Raw genomic sequence first — 20,182 nt, forward strand, 5'->3', positions numbered from 1 at the left:
GAGTCCCAGTGGTAATGAGGTCCCACCATGAGTTTACAGGGGACCCAGAGACATCCAGGCCACAGTGTACATACCCCTAAATGGCAAAGCATGTGTGTGTATGAGCATAACATCTGTCAAATACGATACACCACTATGCATCTAGGAAGGGCTTTGGAAATCATGTTTTAAGGCTGGTGATAGTGACATATCACATGCCTGGAATCCCAGCACGAGAGGCTGAGACAGCAAGAGAGCTGGGAGTTCAGGGCCAGCCTGGATCGCACAGACTCTACCATGGCTCAACAGGAAGACACTGTTGGGAAAACACACAAAACCATCAGATTTTTAAATCCACATTTTTACACGACAGTAAGGATAATAGGCCACAGTATCCTACAGTAAATAGATTTGTAGTTGACCACCCCAAAGTGACCTGTTCATTATTCATTTGTGTTTGCTTGAAATACTCTCTTGAATGCACACGCTCTCTCTCTCATGAATTCTGGACAAACAGGCTTAGTCACTTGCCAGACAAAGCACTGCACTTTCTGTGACAATATGACAGAGCATCAAATTAGTAAATAAATGGCAAGTCGTGGGAAGAGCACAATTCTCAAACAATTACACCCCCTTTTATCACATACTGTGGGAAGACCTATTTGTTTCACTTCCTAAGACATCCAGTCTACCTTTACTGTGACAGAGTGACACACAGGCGTTCCAAGAGCAGCATACAGAGTGGAAGGCATTTTATTTAATCCTGAGATTACCCACTCTGGTTTTTAATCATGACACAAAAGCTGACTTTTACATACATGGGGGTCAGGTGTCTGTGTAGCCCTAGCTGCCCTGGAACTTGCTCTGTCGACCAGATTGGCCTTGAACTCACAGAGTTCTGGCTTCCTCTGCCACTCTAGGTGTGTGTCACTACCAGGCGGCAACTTTTATTAATCTTAAGAGTGTTGTGTGGTGTTGGGGTTGGAGAGATGGTTCAGCGTTTAAGAGCAGAGGAGCCAGTTAAACTCCTAGGTTTAGTTCCCAGCACCCACAAGGCAGCTCACAACTGTTTATAACTCCGGTTCCAGAGAACCAACACACATGGCAGGCAAAACACCAATATACATAGAATAAAACTAACTAAATAAATAAAACCAAGGACTGAAGAGATGGCTCAGAGATTAAAAGCAATGACCACTCTTGCAGAGGTCCTGAGTTCAATCCCCAGCAACCACATGGTGGCTCCAACCACCTGTAATGGGATGCCTTCTTCTGGTGGGTCAGGAAGAGCAGCTCCTCCTTGCATCCTGGCAGCACTGTAAAACAATAACCTTATATTCGTGTGTTACCTCCAGTTTTTAAATTGACACTTTAAATTCTGCACAAATACAACACTGTGCTCAGTTCAGAGAACAAGGAGGAAATGTAAGGATAATTCCAGAAAGCTAGAGCTCCAAAGGTGTGGAAACTGCTAGTTAAATACCTGTTGGACCACACCAGACATGCAGGATAGGGCCGATCTGTTCATGGAGGTACTATGAAAAAAGCCTAGCAGGAAACACGGAAGGACTGGAACAAGCCCTCACTGTGTGCCAGGCACACACAGAGCTTGGCCCTTCCTGCCCCAACCCAGCTGATCCTCAGAGCCACCAAACACAGGTTCTTTCTACAGGTGTCCTCCTGAACCCAGCCCCACCCCTCACCTCGTCCCCTTCCACACCCCATTCTCCCTCCCGGGAGCCACAGAGCTCCCTGAGGCACTCATGGTAAAGAAAGAACCTTAAGGTCTGAGACAGAAAGAAAAGTACAGGGAACCTCACCTCAGAGGATCCCAGTTGGGAGAAAGAGAAGGACAAAGTGTTCCAGACACCCAGGAAAGAGCTCAGATCATCAAGCTGACAGGAGTAATGGGATGAGGTGACTGGCAGAGTGCCAAGAGCCAGAACAAAGCAGGCGTTGACCTGTCTTTGCATTTCAAAGGCAACTGACTGCTATTCTGACCCTCTCCAATGAGAGGTTGTCTCATCCCCAAACAAGGAAAGTCAGTTTACTTCTCAAACAGCTTAACTCAAGATTAATGGCGACTTTCCTTCCAAATTCTATATTGGTAAGCTTACCTTTTTGTGACTCAGAAAGGCTTTCATGGTTGAAGCTCTTCTAAGACAAATCTGAGGTATACATAACCTCCAGGCAGTGCAAGTGTGGTCCTGCTGGCTGCAGGAATGTTAGGAATGACGGTAAGTAACACTAGTAACCATAGCAACAGCTTGAGTTGGTGGCTATAGTGTACCTACTGTGTGCCAGCAATGGTAAAAGGCAGTATTTTCTTTAATCCCCTCTAAAGGAAATGAGTCCTAAAGAGGCTCAGCTTGGTAACTCATCCAAAGTCAAGGAGTCGGTGAAAGCTGGCCTGGGAATTTCAAGCAGCTGATAGTCCGCTCTCATCGAGGAACCTGCTGTGACTGGACAGTTTCCGGGTTTTGCTCACATGTATTTTGCCTGTCACTTCCTGAACTGAGGTAGTTTTCCAAACTAGCCTTTAGAACTCTAGCCTTTTGGATAAAGAACACCACACTCTCCAAGGGCTGAGAGACTGTTCATAGGCACAAGATGCCAGCTTACATGACAGAAAAGCAAAACCAGACTGTCCCATACGAACAATAAAAGCCAGGAAAACCAAGAGGGAAAGGACAGAGCGAGAAGGAGCAGTGGAAGAATGAAAAGGACTGGGGCCAAGACAGGTGTGTGTGAAGGCTCCTTCCTACTACGGCAGACACTCAAACTCTCTGATAAGGGCGTCTGGGGAGATAACTTAGTGGTAAAAATGCCCACTGCATAAGCAGGAGGACCTCAGTTTGATCCTAAAACCTTAAAAAGGCAAATGTATTGGGGCTTGCTGCTTGTAACCCCAGCTCTGAGAAGGCAGAGACAGGAAGATTTTTAGGGCTTACTGGCCAATCAGCCTAATGTCCCAGGCCAATGAGAATCCTATCTTTAAAAATTTTTTTTTTAAAAAAATAAAAACCAAAGTGGACAGTACCCGAGGAACTAAACCCAAGATAAACCTCTGGTCTACAACATGTATATACACAGAGAGACACACACAGAGACACATACACACATGTACTTACACACACGTGTACATACACATGTACATACACAGACTCTCACACATGGGTACACATGCACACACATACACACATGCACACACATATACACACGTAAACACACTTTCACGCAGACACACACAGAGACAGGTACACACTTGTACTTACACACACATGTACATATACAAGTACATACACACAGACTCTCACACATGCACACACATACACACATGCACACACACTTTCACACAGACACACACAGAGACACATACAGATACAGACCACACACACACACACACACACACACCAGTTTGTTGGCAGTGTATGACTGACTTTCCTAAGCTGCTGCATCTGTTTTATAATGTCAGCCACGTGTATGGTTTAAAACTCAAAGTGTTAAAAAAGGTGATGTGCTTCGTCTAAGCCCTGTGCAACTGAACTCCCTGGATCCATGCACTCAGTCAGAGCCATCCTCTCAGTTTTCCCCACTTCTTTCACAAAAGGCAATCCTGCCTCTCACCTTGTCTCATTCACTTAACCTTCAGGGAGAATGGGCCTCCCATAAGAAACATCCCCTGTGTCTACTACACTTGAGACACTGGGGTTGCATCTCCTCTTTTACGTTCACAAACAAATCCTCCAGCAAATTATCTGGGCATGGTGGTGCATGCCTAGAACCCCAGTAGCTGGGAGGCAGGGGCAGCGTGACTGTCATGAGTTCAAGTCTAGGCTACACCCCCTTCCAAAAAAGATCTCCAACAAATAAGCTTAGGCCTCTAACACTCTAAACATACATGGGAATAGCTTGAGGGCAGATTCCTAGCAGAGCCGTAATTGTGGGTTAATAAATGATTAACAGCGCCCTCCCAGAGAGACATGCTGCCGACTCCAGAGACGCTCACGGCTCCCACCGTGGCTGACCAGAAGCAGTCAACACGGTGCCATTGGCTGTGAAGTGGGACACATGGGAGTGCCTTCCATAAGCTGCCTCACCTCAGCTATTGCAGAGACAAGGGCAAACTGTACCTCTAGGTGTGAGAGATAGGACCAGATTCATCTCGGCTACGGACGGAACTCTTGGGACTGCTACCGACAGTGTACTGACCTTTGCTTTGTGGTGGAGGTACCCCAATACACATTGATGCTGGATTTCTCTACCCATGACATTGAGAGTTTTTTCCTCTGCACAAAACTGCACTTCCACTGTGTGCTTACCCAGCTGTTCTTGCCCATTGTCCACTTTCCTGGCTGCTGTAAGTGTTTCCTATACTTATTAATTACAACCTCCCTCTGTGCAGGGGAGGTCCAGGGCTCATGAGATGAGAAACAGCACCTGAACACTGTCCACAGGCAATGGGAAATTATGAGTGCAAAGTTCCTGTACACATACATCTCCTTAAAATTACAGAAAATATGTCTCAGGACCAGTAAGATGGTTTGATGACTAAAGGTCCGTGCCCTGCCAACCTGCCAACCCAAATGTGATCTCCAGAAATCACATGAAGGTGGAAAGACAGAACCGCAAAAATTATGCTGACTTTCATCCACGCACAGTGCCATGAAGACACTCACAAACAAAACTTAAAATTAACTAAATCTTTGAAGTCGTAAAGATCTTAGCTGCTATTTTCTAGAATCCTTTAGATGGTTTAACAGAAGTGTTTACATGGGGGAGGGGGAAGGGGCGGGGCTACAATATGGCCCTTTGTCCATCTAGAACATTTTGCAGCTCCCAGAGTCTCTTTTATGATTATGTCATTGGATCTGTATGGGCGAGTTGCTTGCATGTGTGTTTACTGTGTACTTGATGCCCCATGGGCATCAGAAGAGGGCTTTAGACCCCACATCTGGGAGCCACCACATAGGCGCTAGGATCCAGTGCTCTTAGCCACCGACCCATCTCTCCAGTGCCAATCATCTGAGTCCCACACATTTGGGTTCAGTAGCTACCAAGGAAACCAGTGTGTGCCGAGACAACAAACACTGTCACCCCATCTCGCAGATGGGGAAAGTGAGGCTAAAGGACACACAGACATGACCTAAGTAATACACAGAGTGGGTGTAAATCAGTATTTTAAAGCGCCGTGGGCTTAACTGATGCACAAAGTTGCTTTCAGATTTCTTAAACCAACTACTATACTTGGCCAAACCTACCTTCTCTGTGAGAATCTCTATTATATGTTCTCCAAGAGAAAATGTGTTTGATATGAAAAACAAAAACTTCTTTTGCATCTCTAAAAAAATATCTTCTCTCAGTAGGGTGTGGTGGCACAAGCCTTTAATCCCAACACCTGGGAACTCTTTCTGAGTTCAAAGCCAGCCTGATCTACAAAGCAAGTCCAGGACAGCCAGGACTATTATACTGAGAAACCCTATCTTAAAAAAAAAAAAAAAAAAAAATCAAAGAAAAAAAAAGTCTTCTCTAAAAGAGAAATCAAAAGTTGATCTTTACGTATCAAATTACAGAGGCCAAGGTCAGCATCCTGCTTGCCCACTGTCCAGTCTCACCTGAGGCGTCACGGGGAGCAGGAGGGGCAGGCAGAGTCAGCGGCAGCCACAGCGCAAGCGCTGAGGCAGAAAATGAAGCTTAGTAGCAAAGTACCTGCTTAGCATTGCCCAGGCTCGCATCTGACCCCAGTACCCCAAAATTTTAAAGCTTAGCATCTCTGGTAGAATTTGTTCTTTGCTGGACTCCTATTGAGTTTATGTGGATGAGTGTTTTGCCAGCGTGTATGTCTGTGCACCAGAGGACAGAAGACGGCCCTGGGGTCCCCAGAAAGACAGTTAATGTGGATGTTGGAACCTATACAAGAACAGCCATAAACTCTGAGCCATCTCTACAGACCCTAGACTGTGTGCTTTCTAATAACTCTAGAACTTCAGGTTATGTTGAAACAGACTTTTGCCTAGAATTAGGTGCTACGGTTGATTTTTGTCAAATAATGAGGAATGTTCAAAGATCTATGCTAAGACATAGGGTTCTTCCTACAACTCAAAATTAAGCCAATTAAGCTGACTCCCCAACACACTTACTAACAGAGGCTGCATCCATGATTCTCACCAAAGACAGTGCTAGCCATGGCAGCTAACATTTAATTGCTGGGAGACAGAGGCTGTACTCTGAGAAATGGCAGCAACAGTCTACTACAGGGAAGGACTGTCCCGCCAAAACCACCACCACAAAGAGACAGCGATGGCCGAAAGCGTGGCTGGGGCAGACCGGCAAGGAACTGGGGCAAAACGAGAGAAAAGATGGATGTGCCTACCTTCTATGCCAAGACTATCAAGATATTCTTATAACTCAAAACAACAACATGACAGGAGCCAGGCATGGGACGTGCTCACCCGATGTGGTCACTCAATAGCACACAGTAGTAATATAAAACTAGAAACTTATATAATGTTTTAAAATTTCAAACTCAATCAAAAACAATTTTCCAAGTGTCTTTTCTTGCAGGTATATAAAAGAAAAGCTATTCGGGTAGATGTAAGAAAATTGAAAATCAGATCATTACCAAAAGGTTCTGTGCTAAAATAGCATTATTTATCTGCAGATCGAGCCAAGATTCACCCAGGCTTCAGTCCCAGGCATTCTGTAAGGATGTGTCCATTAGAGAAGGGCAGCCCAGATACACTCTTAAAAGACAGTACATGATTTATCTATTTCACGACAGCTACCCTCCATCCCTTACAAACATCAGAGTCCTGTACACAGGGGAACGTTTCCCTTCAACAATATTACCTGCTATTTGTACTGAGCCATCCTCACCCAGAAGAATATTGCCAGCTTTCAAATCCCTGTTAAGGAAAAAGAAAAGCAGAGAACAAATTATAAAGCACAGGTTAACTATGACGCTAACACACTCAGGAAGATTGTAACACACAGCACACAAGCCAACTGCCTGACTCAGTCATTGTAAAATGAATATTAAAGCCACGTGGCAGAGTTTTAAAGTTGTAAGTGCACACTGTCATCTTACATTTTGCTCCCGAGGCACAGTTAAGATTTTAATAACAAATATTTTATGTGAAGCCATTATCTGCATTTAATTAGATCACTACTGAGTAGACTATTTTATGTTTCAGAATTAGGGATTATCCTAAAAGCCACATGACTGCCATATTTATGAAGAATTAAATCACAGTCTAAGTAGAACTATTCTGCTTCCACTTTGAGTTGCCTGTGGCACATTTCCAAATAGTCCCACAGCCCACGTAAAATGAATTTAATTCATTATCAATTTCTCCTATGGGTGATACCAAGGCTAAATGTTAATAATGATATTCTATGTGGTATTTCTTCACTATATGGAAGCTCTGTGGAGCAATTTTAATATTTTTTTAAAAAGTGATAATAAGAAACAAGTATTAAAAACCTATGGTATAGACCATTAAATACACAGCTCTCTCATGCTTCAGGGTGGAACAATGTTATTAGGACGAGGGTAAGTGCTGTCCACTTATAACACTCTGAAGAGCTGGAGTGATACTGTTGCCCCTGAAATATCCCATGCACATATTCTGTTGGTTCCTCCACTTTAAAACTTTGCACTCTGTGTCACAGAAGAAGAAATCAGGGTTGTTTCCTTCTGTCTCAAGCCAGGTACAAACCGGTAACATAAAATGTAAGTCTTACCTTCCTAAGAAGAGGGAAATGTGATCCAGTTCAAGCAAGTTCACTTCAAGAGTAATCGTGTTATCTAATTTCTTAATGAGTCCACACAGCTCTTAACACATTTTGCTCTACTTCAGTTTAACCATATAAACCAGCCCCAAGGATACCAAGAAAACACATCTAAGTTTATTCTTTGGAGGTTTGTTTTGCTTTTAAATATTACTTTTGAATAATACGCAAGCCCACTTGCCGGACTTACTTCCTTGAAATTCTTTATAAACTAAAGCTATACATTATATCGAGCAGACTGTGAGGATACCATACCTATGGATCTGACCGTTTCTGTGCAGATAGTCTAAACCTTCCAAAACCTCCTTAAGAATTGTTGCAATTATTGCCTCTTCTAGGACACCATTTTTATGTTCTCCTCGATTAACGATGTATTTGATGATATCCAACATGGAACCTGAGTGGACAGACAGAATAATTGCAAAGACGATTTTCATAAGCATATCCATTCTGTTTTAGATTAAGAACCCACTACTATTACAACCTAGATGTGACCATTAAAAATATAATCCATTTACTTAACTTCAATACTCCCAAGGAATGATAACAATAGGCCAGAAGCATTACATCTATTAATAAGCTGGCAACAGTACTTTGAGTGTGAAGTTGAAAGGGTTCTCTAAGAGTCAGGAACTAGAGTTCTATTGAGATAGCTTGGCTATCAAGACTGATGCCTGCTTTTCCAGATGACTGTGATTCAAATCCCATATCTAACCAACACTGGTTGGCTGACAACCAGCTACCTCTAACTCCAACTCCATGGGATCCAAAGCTCTCTTCTGCCCTCTGCGTGCACGCACACACACACACACACACACACACACCATACACCACAGCATACACAGATAAACACATATACATGAGAAATAATTATAAGGCTGAGAGGAGGGGGAAGAACTAGAAACGCGTTAGAGGCCACTGATAATGCGATCAGATGCTGACGAGTGTACAAGGCTGTGATGATTAATCTTCATTATCAAACTCACCGTCCTGGGAAATCCCTAAAAGTAAGCCAAAAGTATACTTGTACATCTGTGAAGGTGTTTCTAGAGATAACGGGCACACACGTGGCACAGTAACATAGGGGAAAGGTCATCCCGCCCTGAAGACAGGCAGCAGCACTGAACAGGCTAGGGCCCCACAAACACCAGCTGTTCATTGCAAACTGGCACCAATGATGCTCCAGCGAGCCTCTAGGGCTCCAGCCTCAGATGGAGGCTGCACCACTGGCTCCCTGCATCTAAGGCGTCCAGCTTTCAGCTTCACGGGTTGCAGAGTTGCCAGGTTCTCTGCCTCTCCACTGTACAGACAGCGGTCGGTGGACTATTCAACCTTCAAGCCCCTACACCAATTTTACTTCCCTTATTACTTGTGTGTGAACAAAACATATACCCCCACAACAATTATGTTCCCCTAGAAAATACTGACTACTAGAAATGGCCTAGAATGAGCTGGTCCCCAGCACACTTTTAAAAGATTCAAGTTGCAGTGAGATGTCTCAACAGGTAAGGACACCTGCCACCAAGCGTGACAACCTGAGTTTGTTCCTAGGGACTCACGTGGTAGAAAGAAGGAAGTGTCACTGCAAGCTCTCCTGACCTCCACATGCACGCCTGTGCCTTGGGTATCATACCCCTCACCCACACACAGTAATAATAATAAATAAAGCTTAAAAGCTGACTGTGGTCTCCAGGAGCACCGCAGGCTGAAATGGAAGGGCGTCGGAAGTCCAGGAGTTTAGAAACAGCTTGGACAACACAGTTTTAAAAATTGTCATAATATGAATTTATCTACTAGAAGGATATAAAAAAACTTTTAAGAGATTTTTTATTTAAAGAAGAAAACAAGTGAAGTCAAGAACCAAAACCGTTTGAGGGGAGAAAAAGACAGCAGAGAGTCACGAGGAAGCCGTAACAGCCCTTCTACCACCACCTACCTCAAAGGTGGAAGGCGGGGCAGGCCTGGGGCCTCCACATCACTGCCCATGACCTCAGGATTCTTTTGTGAGACTCTAAGCAATCTTGATTTTCATTTAATGCTTTATGCACAGGCTTTTCCAATGAATAAATACCTAGTGCTTTGTTTCTATATACAGATTGGTATCCTAGGCACTATGAATTCATGTTTCAACACATAGTAATAAATATTCTACACTGCCGGGTCATTTTTAAAGCTCTAATTACTTGGAGATTCGGCATTTCTGAAGAGTTAGCAAATGACTTAGCTCAGGACTGAGTCTACTCTAGGCTCTTTATGATGAACTAAGGACTGCTTCTCCCTCTCAGGTACTATTATAGCTGCCTGCCCCTCGTAAGGAGATGCCAGGTGGTCAAATATCACAGCAGAAAACAAAGGTGAATTTCCCTCCTCAGAGAGGAGAAAGCATTTGTTTACGTATCCGCTCTCAGAGTTTTAGGTGGCTTAGGAAAATAGTGACTCTGAACCCTGTCTCCTTTAGTGTACAACCTATAACCTAACTGGTAGCTGCGCATTTCTAGCCATCTGAAAGGAATGAACAGGAGCCCTCATCTGCGGACACTCCCCTTTCCTGTGGAGGCCTCCTGCAAACTTTGTATCTTACCTTTGAAAGCCCTGTTTGGAGACCAAACTGGACTCTCGGGCAGACAGTGCATTTTCTATCTGGTCCTCAAAACAGAAACCAGGGTTGTTGTGCTCAAGTTTATGAAAGTGAAAGGCTAGCCGAGGTGAGCTCTTCAAGCGGGACAGATTTGGAGACTTTTAGGGGTCCAGGTCACCAGAACTTGCCATTTTCTCCGAAACAGTGGAATCCCGGAAGACTCTGCCTCAACTGGTTAAGATCGCCTTGTGCCAAAGCACCAGAAATGCCGAGAGGAAGTGAGCAATCTGGAGCGCAGGGCTACAGTTCCGCTCTATGGCGTCTTCAGCCTTTTCTTTTTCCTTTTTAATGACAAACTAAAGTAGATACTCATGAAAACAGGCTGGAGGCAGGGCCAAGAGCATGGAGACATGTTTTCTAGAATCCTATGGAGGCCCACCCCTGTAAACTCACACTAACTACAGAGATTCCAATTCATGCCTGGGTCTCTGCTTGATATGATACAAGAGGGTTTCTTTTTTACTAAAAACTAATTAACTGGGAGCTAGAGAGATGAATAAGTGGTTAAGAGCACTGTCTGCCATTCCAGAAGTCCTGAGTTCAATTCCCAGCATCCACATGGTAGCTCACAACCATCTATAATGGGGTCTGATGCCCTCTTCTGGCATGCAGGCACACATGAAAATAGGGCACTCATACGCATAAACTACATAAATAAATCTTTAAAAAAAACACAATTAATTAAAATACATAACTAATTTAGTTATGGGTCTAAAGATCAAACTATATTAGTTTTGGCTCTACCGGGTCACCACAAAATTGTTTCCTGGTCCCAAGATAGCCTTTTCATGTCCAGAGCTTTATACAGGGAGCACCACGAGAGAGACACAGTAGAGAGAAAATGTAGACCTGCTGAGGAAACCATGCAGATATTCTAAGGTTCCATGTCCAAAACTGACCTGGAGAGAGTTTTTAAGCGGACATGTTCCTCCAGTACTGATCGTTAAGAGTGTGTGAGAGTTAGGGACCAGGGTCGACACAGGGCAGAACTTTTCAGCTCCCGTGCAGTCTTTGCACGATGGGGATGGTGGTAACGCTGAAGATGCTGAGATGGACTGACACAAGTACTGGACCTGTCTTGAACAGGATCTAGAGACAGAGGAAGTGTGCAAGAATGGCAGCGGTTACCATTTACATTCCCTCTTTGACAGGGAGGTTAAGGTGTTGCTTTGTTTGCAAGTAAAGCCCGTGGATGTGAGCGAGCCTGCAAAGGAAACTGTCACTAGGTTGGAGGTCTCTTCCCAAGGGCAGCTGACTCTCCTCAAAACAGTAGAGTGGCAAGCGCGCTTCTTTCCAGGAAAACTGTAACAAAATGTAGCGTGTAGTCACGGGATGCCAAGTTCAATGAATGCATCAAGTTCAATGGGTGGTTCTTTCTTCACTGAGTCTGAAAGCTTCTGCACTGACCAGGATGATAGCCTCCAGCCACCACAGATAACGTTAAAAAATGTGTGACAAAACACAGAATAGGAACTTAAGACTCCACCATGCTAGCCCACCATTCAAGTGCCTGAGTCTACAGAGCTCTCCCTTTATCACAGAATGCAACATGCTAAGGACCTGAATTGTCTTGAAAGGACTTTGAAGAGGAAAGCCTGGACTGAGGTGCAGTCTGGTGCTAGACACATATAAGGACCTGGGTTTGGTCATCAGCAATACAAACACACACACACACACACACACACACACACAGGCACGCACACACAAGCACATGCACGAAGACTGAACAATGATTCTGAAAGGAATAAATGATGGCTCCAGAAAGGACATGATTATACGGGTAAAGGAAAGAGAGACATCTAAGGCGGAAGAGGGGTGGACATGGAAGAGATAAGGTCCTCTGAGAACACATGGTAGTTAGGAGGATGAGCATCACCTAACCTAGCAGGGAAGGGGGTGGGATACTTAACACATGGCGAAGGGGACACAGACTCGAGGACATGAAACCTAATTACAAAAGGCTTTGGATGTAAATATTTCAAACTATGGCCTTTCAAGGACACTGACACTAGGGAAAAATGGCAGCCTACAGAATGGGAAAAGATTCTCACCAACCCTACCTAGGACAGAAGGCTAACATCCCAAACAAGAAGGTAGACACCAACAAACCAAATAACGTAATTTAAAAATGGGGTATAGAGCTAACCAGAGAATTCTCACCATAGGAATCTCGGATGGCCAAGAAGCACTCAGAGAAATGTTCCTTAGTCATCAGGTATCCTTAGTCATCAGGGAAACGCAAATCAAGACAACCCTGAGATTCCACCTTACACCCGTCAGAATGACTAAGGTCAAAGACTCAAACAGCTCATGCTGACTAGGCTGTGGAGCAAGGGGAATAGTCCTCCATTGCTGGTGGAAGTACAAACTTGTACAGCCACTCTGGAAATCAATTTGATAGTTTCTCAGAAAATTGGGAATAGTTCTACCTCAAGACCCAGAGACCCCACTCCTGGGCATAGACCCAAAAGATGCTCTACCATATGCCACAGGGACACTTGCTCACCTATGTTCATAGCAGCTTTATTCTTAATAGCCAGAAACTGGGAACAACCTAGATGTCCCTCAAATGAAGAATGGATAAAGAAAATATGGTTCATTTACACAATGGAATATTACTCAGCTATTTAAAACATCATGATATTTGCAGACAAATGGACAGAACTAGAAAATGTCATCCTGAGTGAGGTAACCCAGTTCTAACAGGACATGCATGGTACATATCACTTATAACTGGATTATTAGCCATAAAATACAGGATGCCCATGCTATAATCCACAGACCCAAAGAAGCTAAGCAACAAGGAAAGCCCAAAGAATGATGTTTGAATCTTACTCAGAAGGGAAAATAAAATAGTCATTGGAGGTAGCAGGAGGGAGGGAACTGGATAGGAGAGGAGATGGGGAGGTAGGAAGGTGAACTGGGGTGTGGTGGGAGCATTAGGTGTAGGGGGAGCTGGCAATAAAGGCCCTGGAGAGTGGATAGAAATCAGCACAGGGGCTGGGGAGTAGGGGCATCTCTAGATATTTGAGAGACATGGGATGGGGGAGCTCCAGGGAGTCTATGGAGGTAGCACTAGCTGAGAATCCTAGCAGTGGGGGACAGAGAACCTGAGCGGCCACCTCCTAGAGCCAAATAGGACTTCCAGTGGAAGGATAAGCACGCCAACACACCAAAAATCCTTACACACAAAATATGTCCTGCATACAAGATGTACAGGGACAAAGATGGATCAGAGACAGAGGGACTGGCCAACCAATGACTGGCCCTAATTGAGACCCATCCCATGTGCAAGCAGTAACCCTTAACACTGTTCATGAAACTCTGTTGTACTCGCAGATGCGCGCCTAGCGTAACTGTCCTCTGAGAGGCTCTACCCAACGGCTGGCTGAAACAGATGCAGAGACCCACAGTCAAACATTAGATGGAACTCAGAGAGTCTTGTGGAAGAGTGGAGGGAAGGACTGAGGGACACTGATGGAACAGGGATTCCACAAAAATACCAAGAGTCAACTAACCTGGACCCTTGGGGGCTCCCAGAGACTGAACCACCAACCAAGGAGCGAGCATAGGCTGGACCTAGTTCCCCCGATCCCCTGCACATATGTAATAGAAGTATAGCTTGGTCTTCATGCGGATCCCCCAACCATTGTAGTGAAGGTTATCCCTAACTCTGTTGCCTGTCTATGGATCCTGTGCTCCTAACTAGGCTACCTCATCTGGCCTCAGAGGGAGAGGATATGCCTAGTCCTGAAAGAGACTCGATGTGCTAGAGTGTGCTGGTACCCAGGGGCGACCTCCCCATTCTCAGAGGAGAAGGGGGAGGGGAGAAGGGGCAGTGTGAAGGAGGGAGTGCAGGGGGGCTTTGATCGAGATGTAAAGTGAATACATAAATTAATGAAAAAATAAAGTCAGGCCTTTCAAACCAAGATTGAGGGGCATCAAGTCTAAAACCTTACTTGGTATGATGGCTCCCACAAAACAACACAACTCACTTACCTCCACTTAGTAATTTCATGACCAGCCACAGCTCATCTTTGACCACAAAGGAGGTGTAATAAGTCACTACGTTGGGATGGCTGCATTGGCTCATGGCTTGAATTTCTTTCTGTAAGGGAATAAAAGGAAGAAGAAGAAAGAAAAACATGATACAGTACTGTAATTAAATCGCCTCCTCAGAGAAGGAACAGGAGGCCCGTGGAAACCCATTCAAGGAAGAATTTGTCCCCAAGAGAATAATTTGAAACTTTTCAGAAGACTTCACAGCAGACAGTGGAGCTGAGAGAACTGGTAGGCAGGGGACAACATTTTGGTCAGGCTGCCTAGGTATGCATTTGTCTTGCCAGACACAGGACAAAAGAACTTCAGCCCAGTGTGTTACCCAGATGACCCTCATGCCATTAGCCAAAGGCTCTGCAACACAGAACTGTATGTTGCTTGCCTCAACTGAAGTCGTCGTCGTCGTCATCATCATCATCATCCTAAGAGAGGGAGGGAGGAAGGGAGGGAGGGAAGCCTGAGCAAGCTCCAAGGAGAACTGGGTCTCAGTGAGCAGCTTCAGCTCTTATGGGTGATATCCTAACCCTCATCCAAAAGGAGACAGAACTTCCTCTGTTTCTGCAGTCTGCTAAATGAGGAAATGCCAGCCTACCATTCCACAAACTATGCCTCGGTCAATACTCCTCCTGGGGAAAAAAATGAGGGGTGAGGGGACAGGTGTGGACCAGGTAAAGCAAACTTGAGAACCATCAGACACACAGCTCACTCTGAGAGAGAGACTGGCGACTGGAACCCTGCTGAAGGGTCTGAGCTTCTGTACATTAACTGTCCTCTTCTCTCACTAAGATATCAGAAGAGCCATGCTTTGCAGTTCAGTTTGCAGACACTGAATTTGTTGGGATTACATTAAATGGCAAAGCTGTTAAATAAAACACATGGAAAAACTTGGATAAAGCTCATTTCCCCAGTGCTCGAGGCCATGCTGGTTTGGGGCTGGTGTTTAAGGTCCTATGACTATAAACCAATCTCCCATAGTTCAAGAACCATCCCTTCACGGTGCTGTCCACCAGCAAAAGACACCCCTGGTCACCAAAGCAGCTTTACACAAGCCATACACACGCGCTGTGAAAGAGAGGAGGGTCTTGGCATTCAACCACGCGTTAAGTTCTATTCCACGCTCCTGGTTAACGTAGAGTTAACTAAGCTGCCAAACCAGCACACCCCAATTTGGGCGCTTATCATGCATTATCTAGTCTTACCTAACCCTCAGATTACCCGGAAGATCGTGCACATCAGATAACTCGGCTAAAAGATGGCAGTACAGGAACCCAGGCACACACCTTCATACCTACATATCTTTAAAGCTCCTCCACGGCTCTATGAAACTGCCTGACATGTGTAGTTTCTTTCTGTCCTCTGCAGATGCTCTCACTCCCCTCGGCCAGCGAGCTCCTTCTCTAGGGAATCTGAGTAAACCTAAGGTATGGCGTCATTTGTTCCCGGGACCGTGCTCTTTTGCCACGACGTGCTTCTGGGGGAGAAATGAAGCACATCCCAGACCACCGCTTTTCCCAGTCACCGCCATCCGATGAGAAGCGAACACCTCCCCGATGCGGCCTGACGCATGGGGTGGGGACCAGCTTCTATAGCACGGGAGCAGACGGAGTACGCTGACTGCAGACATACTCTGACATTATCACCATAGACTCCTGTCAATGAATGCCTCTTGGCTTCCTAACTGCCACTCTTTCAGACTATTAATCAAAAAGGACAATCAATAACCAGTGTTTATATGTAAGAAAATTGTCTTGCCTTGACAAATAAATAAATAAATACTGCTGTATTGCCCAAGGATGGAATGAAAACTTTGTATCCAGTTCTTCCTAACAGAAAGATCCAATTCTGATTCCCTTAACTGGGTCACAGCCTATGCAGAAGTATAATTTGGGGCAAGGCTTCTGAAACTGGAATGTGTGCCTGGGGTCACATGACGGGGGTAGAAATATTCAGGTTCCACAGGACAGGTCTGGGTCACATCTAGGGAACCTTGTAGCTGGCTTTCCCCCAATGCTTATGTTGTGAGACCTAGAACCACTTTAAGGAGCAGAACTTCAGACTGAGCCTGGAGGTCAGCAAGGTGGCAGAGGGAAGGTTGGGAAACAAACCCAAATGCTGCCTGAGGGCCAGGTAGGAAGACAGGCCCTCCCGTGTGCTGCCTAGCTGAGCTCAAACTGAGGGAAGGCTCAGAAAGCAGAGACGGAAGAACAGGAGACACACAGTAATATGCCAACTGTTGGATGTCACTGGAACAGGTAAAAGTAAAATGGCAGCTGATTGGAAAGGTAGAGGCAGGAGGATCTCAGCTTTGAAGTCAGCCTGGGCTACATACATAGGACCCGCCCACACACTCAGCCCCCTAACTCTGTCTTTTACCACCCTGACTATCCTGGCAGGGTATTCATCCTTGTGGCGCCTCACTTTCCGTTCCTGTAAAATGGGACTGATACCACCTGCCACTTAGGCCCAGTGTGGGGAAAGCAAAGGGAAGTTGGCACACCTTTCCTCACAGGTCTAGCATGTAACACTGCACTCAAAGATAGCCTGGGCTACTGGTCGGTCACTCGACGCAAGGGTTACAAGCATCTGGTCAGCCAAAAAGGCACAGGGTTGACCCTGGCACCTTGTTCAACCTATTCCTGGAGAAGGTTCATGCGGCACCACCACTGGCCCTGCCAGCTCAAGGAGTTTCCTGTATTGCACACAGATGGGCACACTAGAGTCGGAAGCCAGCGTTACAACTGCTGCTGCTGCTACTGGACCTTCACCATCTGTGCTTCCCTGTCTCTCTGTGTCGGATTCATTTGTAACCCCTTGTTATGCTCTGCGGATCCAGGGAAGCTGCCTCCAAGTGTCTTAGAGAACAATCTAATTACATACTCGTGCAAAAGAAGTGAAAAGGACGAGGAGCCAAGCGTCTGAGAACAGAAGAATTAGGGGAAAGGTAAAGCCCGCGACAGTTATGAATCTTACCATTCGAATGCACAAGATGGCAAAATACACCTTTACAATGTATGTGACATCCTCCAAGTATTTAAACAATTCCTTAAGTGATATGGGCATAAGCAAACTAATAAAAAGACTTCAGAAAGTAATTCTCCAGTATGTATTTCCACAGTAACAGGATCGTCTGGAAGGGTGACCAATGCCTACTAACCATATACCATTAAAAGGCAGGGTTTAAAATAAGAAAGAATAAGGTGTGGGGATCCATCTATGCAGGAAGCCTTGGGCTCCATCCCCAGCACCATATGTAACAGAGCGTGATGGTTGCACGTTCCCTCTGCCAAGTGAAGGGAGAAGAGTCTGCAGTTTAAGGTCATTCAGGGCCACACGTAGAACACATAGGACAGCCTGGCAACACGATGCTCTATCTCCAAAACAAATTATATTAATTAATTTTATATCAAGTACATAATATAAATTAAGCCATTTTAATGTTTGCCAAAAATTAGAAGACTATTAACAAAGCTTTTACAAGGGCAAAGTGTTCTCCTGGCTGTCACTTTCGATTATGAAAATGTCACACCAAATTTTTAATTATGAAAGTGATATACTATTAGGAGGCAATCCCTTGCATCTTTTCAGGGACAAATATCAACAGAGAAAGCCCAATTCAAGGAGTGAGTCAAATACTCTATCTTATACTGTGACAAATGAACAACAACAACAAATGTGCTCTAACATTTAACTCTGCAACTATTTTCCTGTGGTCTGCTATCTGAGTTTATGGGAGTATACTATAATTGACAGCAAGAATATAAGTGAGAAAGTTCTAGACATTTTAAATCAGAAAGAAAAAATCTTTATTAGAGAAGCATGAATTCTGCCCCGGTTTGAATCTGTGTTGGAACGCTTTAAAAAAGAGAGCTGGCGTCACAGTGCAAAGTGTCAGGCTGCTTGGTCCACCTTTCAGAAAATCCCTCGGCTGTAGTGGGGAATGAAACTGGGGAAATATCTGCTCACTGAGAGAGCAGAGTGGACATCCCAGATTTTATGAGACTGGTTGAGGAGACATGAAACTGTGTATAAAAACAAATAAAAAGGTATTAAGAGGCTTTTTTTAAATTAAGTTACCTTAAACAGTTCTTTAATAAACAGTAGCAGCCATGAATATGTGTGTAACACACACACACACACTCACAGCTCACACATAGCAGAACCAGAATAAGGCTCAGCTATCCACAACTGTGACTGAGAACATTCAAAAAAGCCAGGTAGATGATGATGATGATGATGACGACGACGACGACGACGACGACGACGACGACGACGATAATAATAATAATAATAATAATAATAATAATAATAATAATAAAATGAAGAACACAGAGTGGTGTGCACGCATTTAATCCCAGCACTGGGAGGCAGAGGTATGTGGGTCTCGGTGAGTTCGAGGCCAGCCAGGTCTACAAAGTGAGTTCCAAGACAGGCAGGGCTACACAGAGAAATCTTGTCTCAGAAAGCAATGAATGAATGAATGAATAACAACCACAGAGAACTTCTTTGACCACTGGTATGCCAAACCCCTGGGAACCAAGAAGCCAGATGCCAACAATGCTACAGACTGTCTTGCCAGTACTCAGTGAGCAGAAAAGTGAGGTAAGCCTGTCCCACAGCACTGGAGTTCTGCCAAGGAAGAAGCCCCTGCCCAAGGGAGAACTGCCCCCAGCCTTCATTTTGCAGCCATGGACTCATTCCTTGTGGAAAACACAAACCAAAATAGCAAAGAAGGCAGTGGGCAAGAGCAAAGGTATTTGTCTCAACCCAAACATTGTCTGGAGCTCTAGAGAGATGGCAAGGGTTGGGTGCAGAGCCATGGAACATGTAAGGGGCTGGGGTAAAGTGCTTGTTTAGCATGAGGCCCCAGGGTCAGTCTTCAGCATCACAAAAAAGGAGACACATGACCAAAGACGCATCCAATCTGAAGTGCTGTCCACGCTTCCTCCTGCGAATCTGAGTGTATTCTAGGACTAGGTAGCTCTCTGTTTCTCTTCTGTATGAATGTATACTAGGTAGCATTCTGTTCCTGCTATGTATATAAGCATATACTAGGCAGGTCTCTGTTTCTCCTGTGTATGTGAGTGTACACTGGGTATGTCTGCTGTTCCTTCTGTATATATGAGCATACACTAGGTATGTCTCTGTTTCTCCTGTGTATATGAGTGTACACTAAGTAGGTCTATTCTTCCTGTGTATGAGTATACACTAGCTATGTCTGTTCCTTCTGTGTATATAAGTGTTTTGCCTGTCTATATGGGTGTATACTAGGTAGGTGTCTTCTTCCTGTGTATATATGACTGCACACTAGGTAGGTCTGTTCCTCTTGTGCACATGAGTTTACACTAGGTAGTTTCTCCTACGTATGAGTGTAGAGTAGATATAGGTCTCTGTTGTTGGCAAAATAGAAACCCAAAGAAGTCTCTTTTGCAGTGCTCATTTTTAACCACTGTTTGAAAAATCATATTCAGCCATTGTCTTAGTCAGGGTTTCTATTCCTGCACAACATCATGACCAAGAAGCAAGTTGGGGAGGAGGAAAGGGTTTATTCGGCTTACACTTCCATGCTGCTGTTCATCACCAAAGGAAGTCAGGACTGGAACTCAGACAGGTCAGGGAGCAGGAGCTGATACAGAGGCCATGGAGGGATGTTCTTTACTGGCTTGCCTTCCCTGGCTTGCTCAGCCTACTCTCTTATAGAACCCAAGACTACCAGCC

General features: G+C 44.8%; 1 protein-coding gene across 2 annotated transcripts in view; it reads right to left on the reverse strand.

Moving 5' to 3' along the window:
* The window catches only part of Stk39 (serine/threonine kinase 39), a 260,743-nt gene that overhangs the window by 171,852 nt on the left and 68,709 nt on the right, over positions 1-20,182 (reverse strand). For both annotated transcript variants that reach the window (XM_029470615.1, XM_021156379.2), the window contains exons 3-5: positions 14,408-14,516; positions 8,026-8,167; positions 6,829-6,884 (exon numbers count right to left, since the gene is read on the reverse strand). In XM_029470615.1, the coding sequence (XP_029326475.1) occupies positions 6,829-6,884; positions 8,026-8,167; positions 14,408-14,516 (307 nt within the window). The remainder of the gene's footprint in view (positions 1-6,828; positions 6,885-8,025; positions 8,168-14,407; positions 14,517-20,182) is intronic.

This window comes from Mus caroli, chromosome 2 (assembly GCF_900094665.2).
Source record: "Mus caroli chromosome 2, CAROLI_EIJ_v1.1, whole genome shotgun sequence".
In the NCBI taxonomy this organism is placed as follows: Eukaryota; Metazoa; Chordata; class Mammalia; order Rodentia; family Muridae; genus Mus; species Mus caroli.